Consider the following 13,919-nt stretch of genomic DNA (forward strand, 5'->3'; position numbering starts at 1 on the left):
AAGTCCCTGGCCTTGAATTATTAAAGAAATAGCCTGGTGAAATAAAATGATTTTCATAGAAGCCTTAATGAACACATGTGATATAAATTCGGGAGACAATCTCTTCTTTGTATTTAAAATTAGGTCCATACTTCTTGCTGCAACCTATGGGGCTTCACAGGAACTGAATCCTGCCTGGTCTCCACCTCTCCCCGTTACCAACTGGGCTCTGCCATGCAGCTTCATTGTGTTCCTTATAATAGCAGTCGTCTCCTGCTTCATGGTATCTGCACTTGCCATTCCCTCTACCTAGAGGGAGGGATTCCGCCCCCTCTAGCTCCTACTTCAGGGCTCATCCTCAATGCTATTGCCTTCGAGGCTTCCCCAGGTTAATTAACTACAGTGTCACCTCCACTGTCTTGTGGTTGCCTCATGGAGGGCGGGATCCATCCCATCCACCCAAAATTGGTTTGAATGTTGAAACTGATGACTCTACACACGCACTAAGAGTATATGAAAAGACTGAGTGCTCACATAATGAGCCTTTCTGAGGAGAGCAGGGAAGGCACCCAAGCTGGTCCGTTTGACTTACGTGAAAGGAGTGGTGAGTGGCTTTTGTTTTTATTGTGTGGGTCTGGGGTAAAGGTTCCCACACCTAGGCCAGGGTTTACTGATAAATGAGCTTTAAAAAAATCAGCCTGTCCAGATGTGGGGCAAAGAGGGAAGAAGCTGGGGCCTGACAGCTGCCAGTTGCCAAACATCAAAAATAAAGTCAGACTCATTATTACATGCTCTTATTACTCTGTGTCACATCACCCTCCTTACTTTCTCCCTAGCTTTTAATCTGTGTGTGTGTGTGTGTGTGTGTGTGCGTGCGTGTGTGTGGTGTAGAAGATGGGAAGTATGCATATTGTAGGTTAGTGATGGTGGCCACAAATGGGGGTATGTGGTCAATACCTGTATTTCAAACTGCCTCCCCACTGGAAATGTCTACAAGTTTCAAGGAGCTCAGGACCTTATATCCAAGCATATTGAGCTTAAAAGTCGACTAGGAATTGTGTTCAACGTAATGGGAAACTTGTTGACTTAAGTGCCCAGAAATTCAGACAAGGTATCTAAGGCTTAAATTGTTACCCAACTTTTAGGACTTGCTTCCTTTCATGTATGATTAAATATCAAAAGAAATCTATTTCAAAGTAAGTTTTTATTATAGCTCCTCTGTAGCAAAATAAAATTTATTTTCCAGACCCTTTAAATACATAAAACTGTAAGTGTATTCTCCTGAATTTACAGGCTCAATTTCCATTCACAATTCTTTTCAAAGCTGTAGCTGAGCCCTTTCTGAGGTCCAGGGAGTTACCTACCTTCACAGCGAATGTTGATTAGATAACACACTCTACAATAAAGCAGGGCGATATTAGAAGACTTGGTTGGGTTGTTTTGTTTTGTTTTTGTTTTTAAATAGAGAAAATGGAAATACAGAGAAGTAACCTGCTTGACCAAAGCCATTTCATTCATCAGTAGCAGAGCCAGTCCTAGGTAGTTCTGGGAACGTCTAGTGTATAGTAACTACCAGGTCATTAAGTTTTATTTATTTATTTGTTTATATTTATTTATTTATTTAGGCTGTGCTGGGTCTTCATGGCAGCGCACGGGCTTCTCTAGTTGCGATGTGCGGGCTTCTCTAGTTGCGGTGTGCAGGCTCAGTTGCGGCATGTGGGATCTTAGTTCCCTGACCAGGGATCGAACCCTGGCCCACTGCATTGGGAGCGTGGAGTCGTAACCACTGGACCACCAGGGAAGTCCCCATTAAGTTGTTTTTAAACTGGAACTCTGGTAGGGACGGAGGGTGAAGGTCATTGTGAAGATATGAGAGCACCTTACCTGTTGCTCCATTGTTGCTTATTAGACTGCTCAGGATATACTCTGCTTTTAAAAGTTTCCCTGAAAAGAAGCAACACATAATTAGTTCTGAACATGTGCTTTAAATACTGCTGTTCATGCTCTAAGGTTAACACATTATGGGGTGTTACGGGGAAACATTCTATTTTAAAATTTAAAATCAGTAACTACATCATACACAAAAGTGAAAAAGAAGATGAAGTTTTCAGGAACTGGTAAGGTGGGAAGTTGTACAGTATCTGAAATTGCAATTAGATTCATATACATTTACATATATATATACACACATATTCACTCATATGAATGAATAATCCATTCATATAGAGTAAGGCTTGAGAAGTAAAGGCAAACCTTTGTCAAAGGCTGTGTCTCCTTTTTGTGAAAACTATGCCTCCAGAAGTGGAGGAGAGTTGCCCGTGAATAGGTCTATTTACAGAATTATCAGGAAGGAATTTTTTTAGGGGGTGGGTAGAGAGGTTCTTTGTAAACTTTTCATTTATTTCATTAACACCACGTAGGAGGGGCCTAAACTATGGATGGCTGTTTTTCTGTAAGGAGGAAACTCAATCATTCATCCTTTTATCCATTTCGGCTCCCAGGTGCCTCTAAGCCCCATATGACCTGGCCCCTGGGACTTCTTTGACCTCTTCTCTTAGCATTCTTTCCCTCATCCTCACTCCTTCTACTTTGGTTACAGTGGCCTCCTGACTGTTCCTTGAATCTGCCAGGCTTGTTCCCATGTCAGGGTTTTTGTACTTATTTTAGTCTGGAATGCGTTTATTCCAGATATCTCCAAGGCTTGCTCCCTTCTCCTTCAGGTTTTTGCTCAAATGTCACTTCACTGTCTCATAAGGCCTTCCCTGACCACCCTGTTTCAAAGTGCAGATACAGACATATACCTGACTGTGGTAGATTGTGATCCAAAGGAGGTCACAACAATATCTTCTATCCCACATGCTCTTTTGCAACGTGACCTTGCCATTCCTCCATCAAGAAGTGGAATCTAGAATTTATTTTCCTTCTCCTTGAGCCTGAACTGGCCCTGTGACCTGCTGTGACCAATCGATGTGGCAGAAGTGACACTGTGTACCTTTCTGGTCGGGACATTAAGAGATGCCTCTGGAGTGTGGATGTTTCTCTACAGCATAATTTTGTACTTGATCTGCTAGGTCCCAGAAATTTCAGTCCTGAATTAGTTTTTTCTTAATTACTTGGTGGGTGATTCCCTCTCTTGTGGGTAAATTCAGACTCCACACAGACATTTGGCACAGACTTGGGGTTTTTATTTCTTTTCAGAGATTTTTTTTGGCCTCCATCTCAGAGCTTGGGCAGAGAATAAGCTTCCTCATCACCTCTCTGGGTGGGCTGGTAGAGCGGTTCAGTCCCATTTCATAGCTGTGCAAACCTTTAAGAATTCCAGCTTTATGCAAATATTTCACTCCACGTAGGCCCAAGGGCCTGTCTCTTGTCCCTGCACAGGAATTAAAGTGGCAATCCCTTCCCCTAGGACTATATCCAAGTGTAAATCTCTTTGGCTATAGTGTCAGGAGCAGTAGTCCACTATTCTGATTTTGAATGTCTTCTATGCCTCAGGCACTTAAAAAAATATTTAATTCACGATATTTATGTAATGGGAGAAGATTCCGCACTTGCTCAGTCCTCCACGCTGACGGAGCTGGAAGTCTGATTCTTTATTTTTAACTGTGGCTTGAAAGGTTTTGTCTCCTAATTTCAGGCAGGAGTGAGCTGGGCAGGCCCAGGGCATCCTCTCTTGCCTCTGAAATCCCACAACATTGAATGCTTGGACCTTTGGAATGGGTTTTGAGTGGATACCAGGATGGGCTGGGTCAAAGGGGAAAACAGGAAGACTGTGCTGTCCCTTCATATTATCTTTATTCCTTTTCCTTACCCCTCATAACATCATACACACCTCTCCTTTCTCTATCCCAGGATTCCCAAATGCTGGGGATTGAGACCCCTTTTCACTGTACCTTGTTCTCTTTCCAGGACACCACCCCTGCTCTAAGTCCCCCTTTCTGTCTGAGAAACCCAGTGTAGGTAGGGCCTCAAGAGATGTCTGGGGGCAGAAGTTTACAGATAAGCACTTTAACTCTGAGGCTGTGTCTGTTTTCTTGTGGCATTTCTGGTAGTATCTTTGAGGAAAAGACAACCCCAACTGTTGCAGAATAAGATCTAGGACTTTTACCTTAGACAAGGGATGTGCGGGCAGAGGAGCGTACCGCTCATGATGGTATCAAGGCTTAATTGTCATCAGGAGAAAAAGTCTATACCACCTTAGTTAGAGGCATGAGAGGAACAATCAACCAAACAAGTAAGTGAAAAGATTATTTGGTTGTGTAAAGCAAAGCTATCAACATGCCTACTTACCACTTGACCTTGATTTCCACCTCACACTATAGCAAATCTGTAAATCTGTGTATCATGAAACATGCCTCAGTAACTGTTCCAAGTTCCATTTGATGAGAACCAACATTAGTTTGCCCACGCACGCCCAGCCCTCAACTTTCGGTTCCCCTAACAGAATGCTCTACCTACACATTATTCCATCTGATGCCATCAGAAGGCATATTAGTGGTTAGGTTTTTCTCATACCCTCAACATGATAAACCCCAAACATTATAAAATGTCCCAAATCATGGACATTTGAAGTAAGAATTTTTTCCTAAGTTCAACTCTGTTGATGCAATTACTTTAGAAAAGTAAATAATAAGATATGGGGGTACAATTTATGCACAGCTGCAAGAACTTGAGAGTGAATGAACTTGGGCTTTTGAAAAGTTAACCTCCACAAGCCCATGCCTCTCATGTCCTTTTATCTCTGTCCCTCTCTGTACTCAGCAACTGTCCCATTCAGTATAGTTAGTACAGTTCCTTTTCAAAGGAAATGAAGTAGTTAAAAGATAGTTTAACTTCTTCAAGGCCAGAGTTATTAAAACAATAGCAGTAGCTAAACCCAATTTAAAAAATGAGCCAGTCCTGTTTCTGGGAGAGGCAACTTGCATTCTATTTTCATCCTTTATCCTTTCACTCTTGGAAAAGAGAACAGCAGGCTACAGGTTTCTAAACCTCATGGTTATCAGTAATTTAAATAATTCAAGAATTCTATGGAAGTGAACTTTGCTGTAACACATAACAGGCCCCTCTCCCCTCCAGTCCCCCTCTACATTACAGCCTAAGTTAGAATGTCAGCCTCATTTTTCATTTTATTCAAAGTGACAGAAGGAAAAAAAAAAGATACTTTAAGGCCTAATCAGGTACTGTACCAGTGTTCCGTGTGATGGAAAAATATCTCAGATTACTTCAGTGGGTTTGTCAGGTCTATTGTTAGCATAGTCAAGTGGCCCTACAGAAAGGAGACTGGAGAGCTAAGGGAAAATAGTAGAATTCTAATCTGTTTTTTAAAGGCTGCTGGTCAGAAGTATAGCAATTCAGATACCCCTGTTTGAAAGCAGCAGGACAGATTTGTTAGACGACAAAAGCTCCAATTAGTATTTTCCACCCCCTTTCACAATTTTCTCTATTGCTTTTGGCTCTGAAATCCTTTATGCCAGGGCCTTTGTGCTGGCTAGAGGCAGGGGGAAGGGCGAGGCGGCAGGCTGGCGGGAGCGCCGGCGGCTGCAAAAGAAGGCCCGAGGGCCCCGGTGCCCGCCGTCCCCGCGGAAGTCAGGGAGCCCCGAGGAAGGTGAGCCCCAGACGGGACGACTCCGGGACGAGGAGGGCCAGCAGGAGGGAGCCTACCTGAGTGCATCGAGATTCGGGCTTGGCGAATAACCACCTGCGGGGCAATCGGCGTTGCTGGCTGCAGCTTGTGCAGCCCTTTGGCGACCTGCAGGAGTTCGCCCGAGACGTCGAGCCCGTACAGGAACCGGTCGCTCAGGAACACAATGGCAGCGGCGGTGGCACACTCCCGGGCGAGGATGGAGGCTTTCAGGGACGCCTGAATGAAAAGAAATAAAGTCGAGCAGAAAAGAAGGCAGTCTTGGGACCAGTAGTCTTCTAGGTATTACTATCAAAACAAGAACAACAAAACCTAGAGCTAGGAGAGGAAACAGTATGCTACTGAACAAAAAGATAATGATAATGATAATAATAACGGTAAAGAAAAGCCCAATTCATTTGTGGGATAAAATAATATTTCTTTCATTCCATTTTCCCTATTACATTTCTAATATTATACACGTAATAAATGCATATTTCTTGTTATGAAAAAATTCAAACACCAAGTAAAAATTAAAAGTGCCCCTTTGTTTTATTCTGACTCCTGACCTTATTTTTTCCCTTCCTCCCACAAATTTCATTCTCATTCTTCCTGATAGTGGCTTCCCAGAGATCCTTCCAGAACTTCCTCTACCCTTTTCTGTTTATTTAGACATTAATTGATTATTTGTCCTACCTTGCCTTCTCTCTCTCTCCTTTCTCATTTTCTCCCTCTATTTTTCTTTTCTTTTCCTTTCTTTCTCCCTCCCTCCCTTTCTTTTCCTTTCTTTCTTTCCTCCCTCCCTTCCTTTCTTTCTTTTCCTTTCTTTCTTTCCACCCACCCTTCCTTCCTTCCTCTCTATCCCTCCCTCCCCCTTCCTTCCTTCCTTCCTCCCTCCCTCCCTTCCTAAATGACATTACACTAGACATATTGTTTTGCTACTTGATTTTTTTGGTCATCATAACATCTAGAACTTTCCATGTCAGTTCATAATATTCTGTTTCATTTATTGTCTCTATTTTAATTAAGAAGAAATATAGACTTCTAGGCAATATTTTATATTTGTTTTATATGACTGTTTAGTTAATGAATAAAATAAGAAAAGAAACAGACATGAAATGAAAGTATAACATAAAGAGTGAGAAGTAGAGATAAATGAGGCAAACTTTTATGGAAAAAAATCATCTTTTGGCCTCTTAAGGTATTATACAAAAGACACTGAAAGTCATGCAGCTGTTAGCATAAATGAGTTTACCACCCACTAGTACTTTCTCCATTTGCTAAACTATATCAAGCAGAGTTTTTTCTGGGCACGTTAGCTCACGTATGAAGCCTAGAAAAGCACTGTAAGCATTGCCCATTCTCCTACCACAATCTTATCATACAAGCATTGCTTTCTTCACCACATAAGTACTAACACTTATTGGGCAAAACCAGGTGCCAGGCACAGTGCTAAAAGCTTTATATGTATTAGTTTATTCAATCCTCACAACAATCCTAAGAGGCAGGTTCTATTTATTTAAAGGTCAAAACCAATATTTTAATCATCCAATTGAATCACTCCTCCCATTCTTACTCCTAGAATCCTATTTCTTTTCATTTATACCTTGCCTACCGAGAATCAGTACAATAATCCTTCTCTTTTCAAACTGATGCTTTCTTAACTTGTTAAGGGTTTTAACCTATCCCTGGGTTTTTTAAGTTTGAAAAGTGATAATGTGCTCTTGTATTTATCCTTTTGTTCTTAGTTGATCATTACTGAAACTGTGATAGTGATGCCAATTGTTAGGGGAATACCTCTTCTCTCCTTTTGATGTTTCCTTCCACGTGAAAGGAGCTCAAGTACTGTAGCACTCCTGGCCTCTCTCTACTCCTTTACCCACTCTGTCCCAGGAGAGGTGGACTACACTGATTAGAAAATTTGGGAAGAAGAAACTGGGCATGCTTGGCTTAGCTCCTCTCTTTTTTCTTTTGGGAACGAGTTGTCTAAAGGAAATGGATTCTTCTCTGCTCTCCTATATCAGAAAGCCACCCTATATGGGGTGTTCTGCTTGGCCCAGTAATTTCTGTGACTGAATGGGGAAGTCAACATAATTCTGGGGTTCATCTAGCAGACCCCCTTGTTCTAATACCAAGCTATACCTTTCAATTTAGCCTTTGTCAGAATTAAAGGTAATATTTAATCTCTTGTCTGCCTAACTCTTTTGTTTTATATCTTAGTTTGCTCCAGGAGGGGAAGAGAGGTGTTAGTTACCCCAACATTAATCACTGCCTGACATACCATAACCCTTTCTAAGGGAAACTGCTCTGCCCACAGCCACTGCCTTTGAAGCAGCAATGTATTTTGCTACTTGACCTTGATCCCCTCTCCCCATCTTACCACCAGCTCAAGGCTAACCTAAGAGTACCCACCTGACACTTGGCCCATGACTCTGTGGCCTGGCTTGAAAAACGAACTTATTGATCTGAACTAAGAAGGATAGAAAGAATTTTACAGTTGCTGCAGGATGGGAAGAAGCAGAGAGTAGAGTGTAGCTAAGCTACATTTATAGACGACACCAGAGTGAAGATCCAAGAATGTGACTCCAAAGCCACCCTTTCCCAAGTGCTGTCCTTAGAGTTACAGGTTTCCTTTATTGCTCCATGTGTATCTTCATAACAATGTACACTCCATTTTATGAGTTTGCTTGTGTGAGCCTCTGTTTCACCCAACCAAAAAAGCCTAACTAAAACTGAAATGCTCAAAACTGCAATTGAGGTTTGTCAAATAAACTATCAATCTGAAAAACACAAGTTTTAAAATGAGAACATGTCAGTCATTTGACATTCATGAAATGTAAACTTAAAGATGGAATAGGAAATTGATGATTTTATGTATGCCCAGCTCTGTTTAATAAGGACAGTCTCTGATCAAGAGTCCTTTCTATGCTAGCCACACATAAATATAGCCCTTTGGTTTGCAACCTCAGCTGCTATCTGTAGAACTTGCAGCTTCTGCCACTGCCAGGCTCCCTTAAACCTTTCTTTGAAACAGCATCTCTATTCCTGTCACCCTGCTCATGACTATGTACCCTATGGAGGGTACTAAGCAAGCCACAGTGAGTCCCCTCTCTTTGAGGTGCATGCTTCATGTTTAGTTCTGCTCTCCATTCTCACAGGTGTCTCACTTCAGTTTTGGGGTAACTGAGTACCTACAAGGGATGCAATGTTTAGAGGCCGGTCTATTCTCTAGGGCTGATTCTCCACCCTTTCCTCCCTGATAATAATGGTTTCCATCTTCGTAGTACCATCTAGTTTATGAAAAACGTTCACACAAATGAACTCATTTAAATCTATAGTAACTACAAAATCTAACTAAGATAAGGAAACCGCGGCTGAGAAGTTGACTTTCCAAAGTTACAAAGTCAAAAGGGTCAGGGTGAGGCAGGAAGGAACTCGTCTCCATCTTTTTTTTTTTTCTTTTCTATTATGGTAAAAAGCACAGAACGTAAAATTTGCCATCTCAGCTTTTTTTAAGAATGGCGTTAAGTAGTGTTAGGTATAGTCACATTATTGTGAATTAGCTCTTCAGAACTTTTTTATCTTGCAAGTATGAAACTTGATACAACAACCCTTTCTCCCTTCTCCCTAGCCCCACAATTTTACTTTCTGTTTCTATGAATTTGACTATTCTAGGTACCTCGTATAAGTGGAATCATATAGTTTTTGTCTTTCTGTGACTGGCTTACTTGACTTAGCATAAAGTCCTTAAGGTTCACCTGTGTTGTAGCATGTGACAAAATTTCCTTCCTTTTAAATGATGAATAATATTCCATTGTATGTATATACCAATTTTTGTATGGATGAATCTATATCCATTCATCTGTCAACGGACATTTGAGGTGCTTCCACCGCTTAGCTATTGTGAACAGTGCTGCTGTGAACATGGGTGTGCAAATATCTCTTTGAGGCCATGCTTTCAATTCTTTGAGATATATACCTAGAAATAGGATTGCTGGATTAAATGGTAGTTATATTTTTAATTTTTTGAGGAACCACCACACTGTTTTCCATAGAGTTTACACCATTTTACAATACCACCAACAGTGCACAGAGTTTCAATTTCTTTACATCCTCAGCTAATACTTGAGGAACCCAAGTCTCTCAAGGGTCAGTTTTTCTTCTGCTTTCCACCTGTGTCTGATGAAGGTGATTTTGAGCAGGGCCTAATCTGGGCACAGGAATCTGGGTCTTTGTAGCTAGGGCTGAACTCACCACTCACTGAGTCCAAACAGTGGTTCTAAAGAACCTGTATCCCTTATTATGCTAAAAAAAATTCTAAGAAAAAAAAAAAACAGGGACAAATAAAAACAAATCCCAATTGAAAAGAGTGTTCTTGTTATGTGTTTAAAAATAAGAGAAAGAAAAGAAAACCTTCCAGGAGATGGCCTTTAATTACAGCATTTTGAAATTTTCTCGTGAAGGTTGGTACCACAAGACCAAATGATAATTTGGTGATTAGCTGGGGATTACTCCAACTGGGAATTTCTTACACAGAGCTGAAAGGACGCTCTACAAGTCTAGTGAGGTGGCCTTCCCAAGTTGAGGAGATGGAGCTTCTAGGAGTCTGTAGAGGCTAAGGTGGCCAGAGTTCACAGAGCAGAGAACCAGAAGGAGAGAGCTGCACAAAGCAAGAAGTCCAGAGATCTGCAGAGGGTCCCCCCTGAGTCTCCAGCGGAACACTACTGATCAGCTCATGTATGAAAAGACAGCACCCAAGGCCGGGGAAAGAACCACCTGAAAGGAGCAGAGGAAACAATCCCCAGGCCTCATGTAGTTTGTGTTTCTACCAGCCATAGTAGGAAATCATGTCATTCACAGGGCAGGGGGTAGAATATTCAGAAGGGTATTGCTTCAGTAGTGAGACAAAATTAACCTCAGAGGAAGATGGCTCTTGGCCCACTCTGAAAGTTTAGAAGCAAGCATGGCATGGATCAAACTATTTCCTAACTTGACTGAATTCCAGAACAAGGTTCAAGAATATTTATAGGCACCCAAATTATCTGCCATGTTATAAGGTAAAATTTACAATGTTTGGCATCCAGTCAAAAATTACCAGGCATGAAAGAAGCCTACACTAAAAAGAAAAAGAAATCAATAGAAATTGAACCCCGAATGACAGTTTTAACTGTATTTTATAAGTTCAAGAAGGTAGGGTAAAAATTAGGTGGGATTAGGGACATGGGAGATATAAAAAATGATCCAAATCAAACTTCTAGAGATAAAAAAAATGTCTGAGATGAAACCACAGGTATCTGGATTGTGTCCAAGGTCCTCCATTTGCTTGCCATGGCCAGTTACTAAACCTATCCTAGTCTCAATTTCCTCATCTGTGAAATGTGGATAGTACCTATTTTCAGTGTTGTTTTAGGATTAGAGGAAATGTGGGTCAAATGTTCAGCACAGAGCCTGGCACATTGTGGGTGCTTAATAAATGAAGAGGAATACTACAAAAAAAAATAGGAAAAAAGAATTCCGTTCACGTGCTCCCATTCTCCTGTACGACAAAATAACAACAAGCAAAGACAGGTTCCTAAAAGAAATGTCAGTGGAATTTTCAACAGAGTCAAAAGGAAATAACAGATCATGCATATAACATCTCTAAGGTTTATCTCAGAAAATGGTGAAACCTCTCATTTAATTTCTTCTCTTCACTAAGTCTAAGGACTGATGTTACTGGAAGCTGAGAAAAAAAAAAAAAAAGGAAAATGAGCAGGCTCTATGGCAATTGGTGAAGGAAAGCTGGTTCTTGAAAGGGAGGTTTCTTAGCATGCACGTGTGAGTTGCTTTTGGCTGTCGCGAATGGAGGAATCCCTCCCGAGCACCTGTAAAGGATGCCACAAACACCCCATTCTGCATCCTGCGTGAACACGCCATATATTTGAGCAGAGAACATTCCCTCATCTATTTTTCCCCCTTCTACTCTTAATAGTTTGGAGCACAAAGCCTGAGAGAGGGTGACCTGCCAGACAAAGGCCCTTTGAGTTCCTTGGAAAAGTAGAGTTGGAGGAGGATGGAAGGAATCCAAGTGGCCCTATTATTTCCACTTGCACTAATTAGACATTTTTCTGTCAGCTATTGAGCACTGCTGAGAGGCCAAACTCACTGAATTCATTTCTAAAGTGTTTACAGAAGTTTGCATCTGTTTGTGTCTCTTCAGGAGGAAAATAAGCACTTCAATAGCATTGTGGAAAATCTAAACGAAGCATCCTATTCTGGAGGACCTGGCATCCCCGCAGCTGCATAATTTGACTCTGTTCAGGGCCCGAACCTCTCGCATCTCTCTCCAAAACCTAACGACGCAAAATGCAGAGAAGTCAACTCAGGAGAATCTTTTCTTTCTTGTCATTGTCTTTTCTCTCCCTCTTTTGAAACGGTGGCCTGCTGTGCACTACATACAGATTTAGGTGGGTATCATTCTTGCAGCCCCTCTCTCGTGTTTCTACCAGCACTCTGAGAAATTAATACCCACTTTCATTTGTTGCCAAGTGGGGGGATAGTAAATTCCTCAGCAGCAAAGCAGAATACATCACCATCCTGGGAATCTCCCCCAAATGTACACCGGGGGAGCACTCTGACTTCAGAAAGGGAGGAATGAAAGGAGGCCCGAGTGTGTGGTAGGGAAGGACGCTAAAGAGAAAGTTTCCCTACATGGTAAAATGTGCCTGGGTTATGCACAATTAGATTAACATGAAAGAGAGTCCCTTTCCCTCCCCCACTCCCCCAAAAAGAAAGAAAACGACACAAAAACCCTAACCCACTGACTACGTGGCAGTGCCTTTGAAATGCATATTGGTCTACATGGTATTTGATTCAGGATTCTTTTTGTTTGGGTTTTTAGACCCACGACTGACCTGCCATCACAGAGGGCTCAAAAATATAATCTTTTAAGATGGTGTCACAGTAATAGAATTTTAGTGATGGAACCAACATAGGCTAACTCAAGATAAAAAAAAAAAAAAAAAAGGAATTCTATTTTATTATATTTCCTCAGAGGCTGACTTAGGAAGCTTGTCCCAATAGCCACTAAATTGTGGCTTTTCTTCCTGAATGAACCTGTTTAAATAAAAATATATGGATACAGATAAGGGAGTGTGTATGCTGGAGCTCTAAAGAGACAGGCTCACAAATGTGCACACACACACACCACAGTTTTTTCACATCTGTTTTCAGGATGGGAAACATGGGGTCCTAATTGAGTTTATGGCACAAAGGGAACTTCATGGCGAGGAAGCTGAGTCAGGTGGTAAAGGAATTAAACTCCACAATGAGATTTCAATACGCAGATGATTGAAAAAATGCGAAATAGCCTTTTCTAAGGGCTTTTTCTGAACAGCAGCAGGAAAAGTGTGTGCTGTTTTCATGGCTCCTGGCATTAGTGCTAGCCCCTCCCAACGCTGAGCATCAAGTTTGGGTCCCAGCTATGGGTTCAAAGCCACGATGTGTTCACAGCAATGACAATGGCAGCTGTTCTCAAGGGGGGCTGGGTGAGGGGACTCAGAACAGAAGCCATCTGGCATTGCAATTGGCAGGCGCAGTGTAAGGGGAAATTATTGCTGCATAGCAAATTGGGAGATAGGAAAAAGGCAGGGGAAAGGGAGGGGGGAAGTGTCCTGAGGTGAGGAATTAGCAGAATAAACAAATGAAAAGTGACTGACGCCTGCATAGTTATATATCAACAATAAAGCAGAGTAAGAGTCAACTGATCAAACTGGACTACCCAAGGTCAAGGGAAGACCAAGCACAGCATGCACCACGTTTGTCCACCCACCGAAACGTGAGGAGGAGGAGAGGAAAAAACCTGAACTTTCTTACAGTTTATGTTCAGGGCCTGTTAACATTTCACCAATCTTTCCTTCGTTTTACCAGTGGGGCATGCAGATTCAAGCACTTTCCAGAAATAGTTATAACCTTTTTCTCAATCTCAATACCTAAAGATAATATTTTGGATCATCTATACCTGCTTTCTTACCCTCCCTCTCTCAAATCTACTGTGAATGGAGTTGGGCTGTCTGTTAAAAGAACAAGAAAGCAATATCAAAACAGAGACCACCTAACCAGGATCCTGGTGAACCTCACAGCCCCTGGGTACTGTGGACCTGCGTGCCTTACCTTTCTTCTGGACTCCAGGTTGCTATAGCCACCACGGTGATTTCAGCATCCACACTGATGACTCACCCAGCACACTGGTCTCTCTTGCCATGGCCTCCTTATCTCCAAGGATCTTGTTCTACACTTAAGCTTAGTCACTCTCATGGTCAGTCACTTTAGAACTTGCTAC

At 41.8% G+C, this 13,919-nt stretch overlaps 1 protein-coding gene across 3 annotated transcripts in view; it reads right to left on the reverse strand.

The window, feature by feature from the left end:
* ALPK1 (alpha kinase 1) overlaps positions 1-13,919 on the reverse strand; it is a 131,565-nt gene that overhangs the window by 16,180 nt on the left and 101,466 nt on the right. For all 3 annotated transcript variants that reach the window (XM_061192046.1, XM_061192044.1, XM_061192045.1), the window contains 2 exons: positions 5,641-5,839; positions 1,864-1,923 (listed from right to left, as the gene is read on the reverse strand). In XM_061192046.1, coding sequence (XP_061048029.1) covers positions 1,864-1,923; positions 5,641-5,839 — 259 coding nt within the window. The remainder of the gene's footprint in view (positions 1-1,863; positions 1,924-5,640; positions 5,840-13,919) is intronic.

This window comes from Eubalaena glacialis, chromosome 5 (genome assembly GCF_028564815.1).
Source record: "Eubalaena glacialis isolate mEubGla1 chromosome 5, mEubGla1.1.hap2.+ XY, whole genome shotgun sequence".
Taxonomy (NCBI): domain Eukaryota; kingdom Metazoa; phylum Chordata; class Mammalia; order Artiodactyla; family Balaenidae; genus Eubalaena; species Eubalaena glacialis.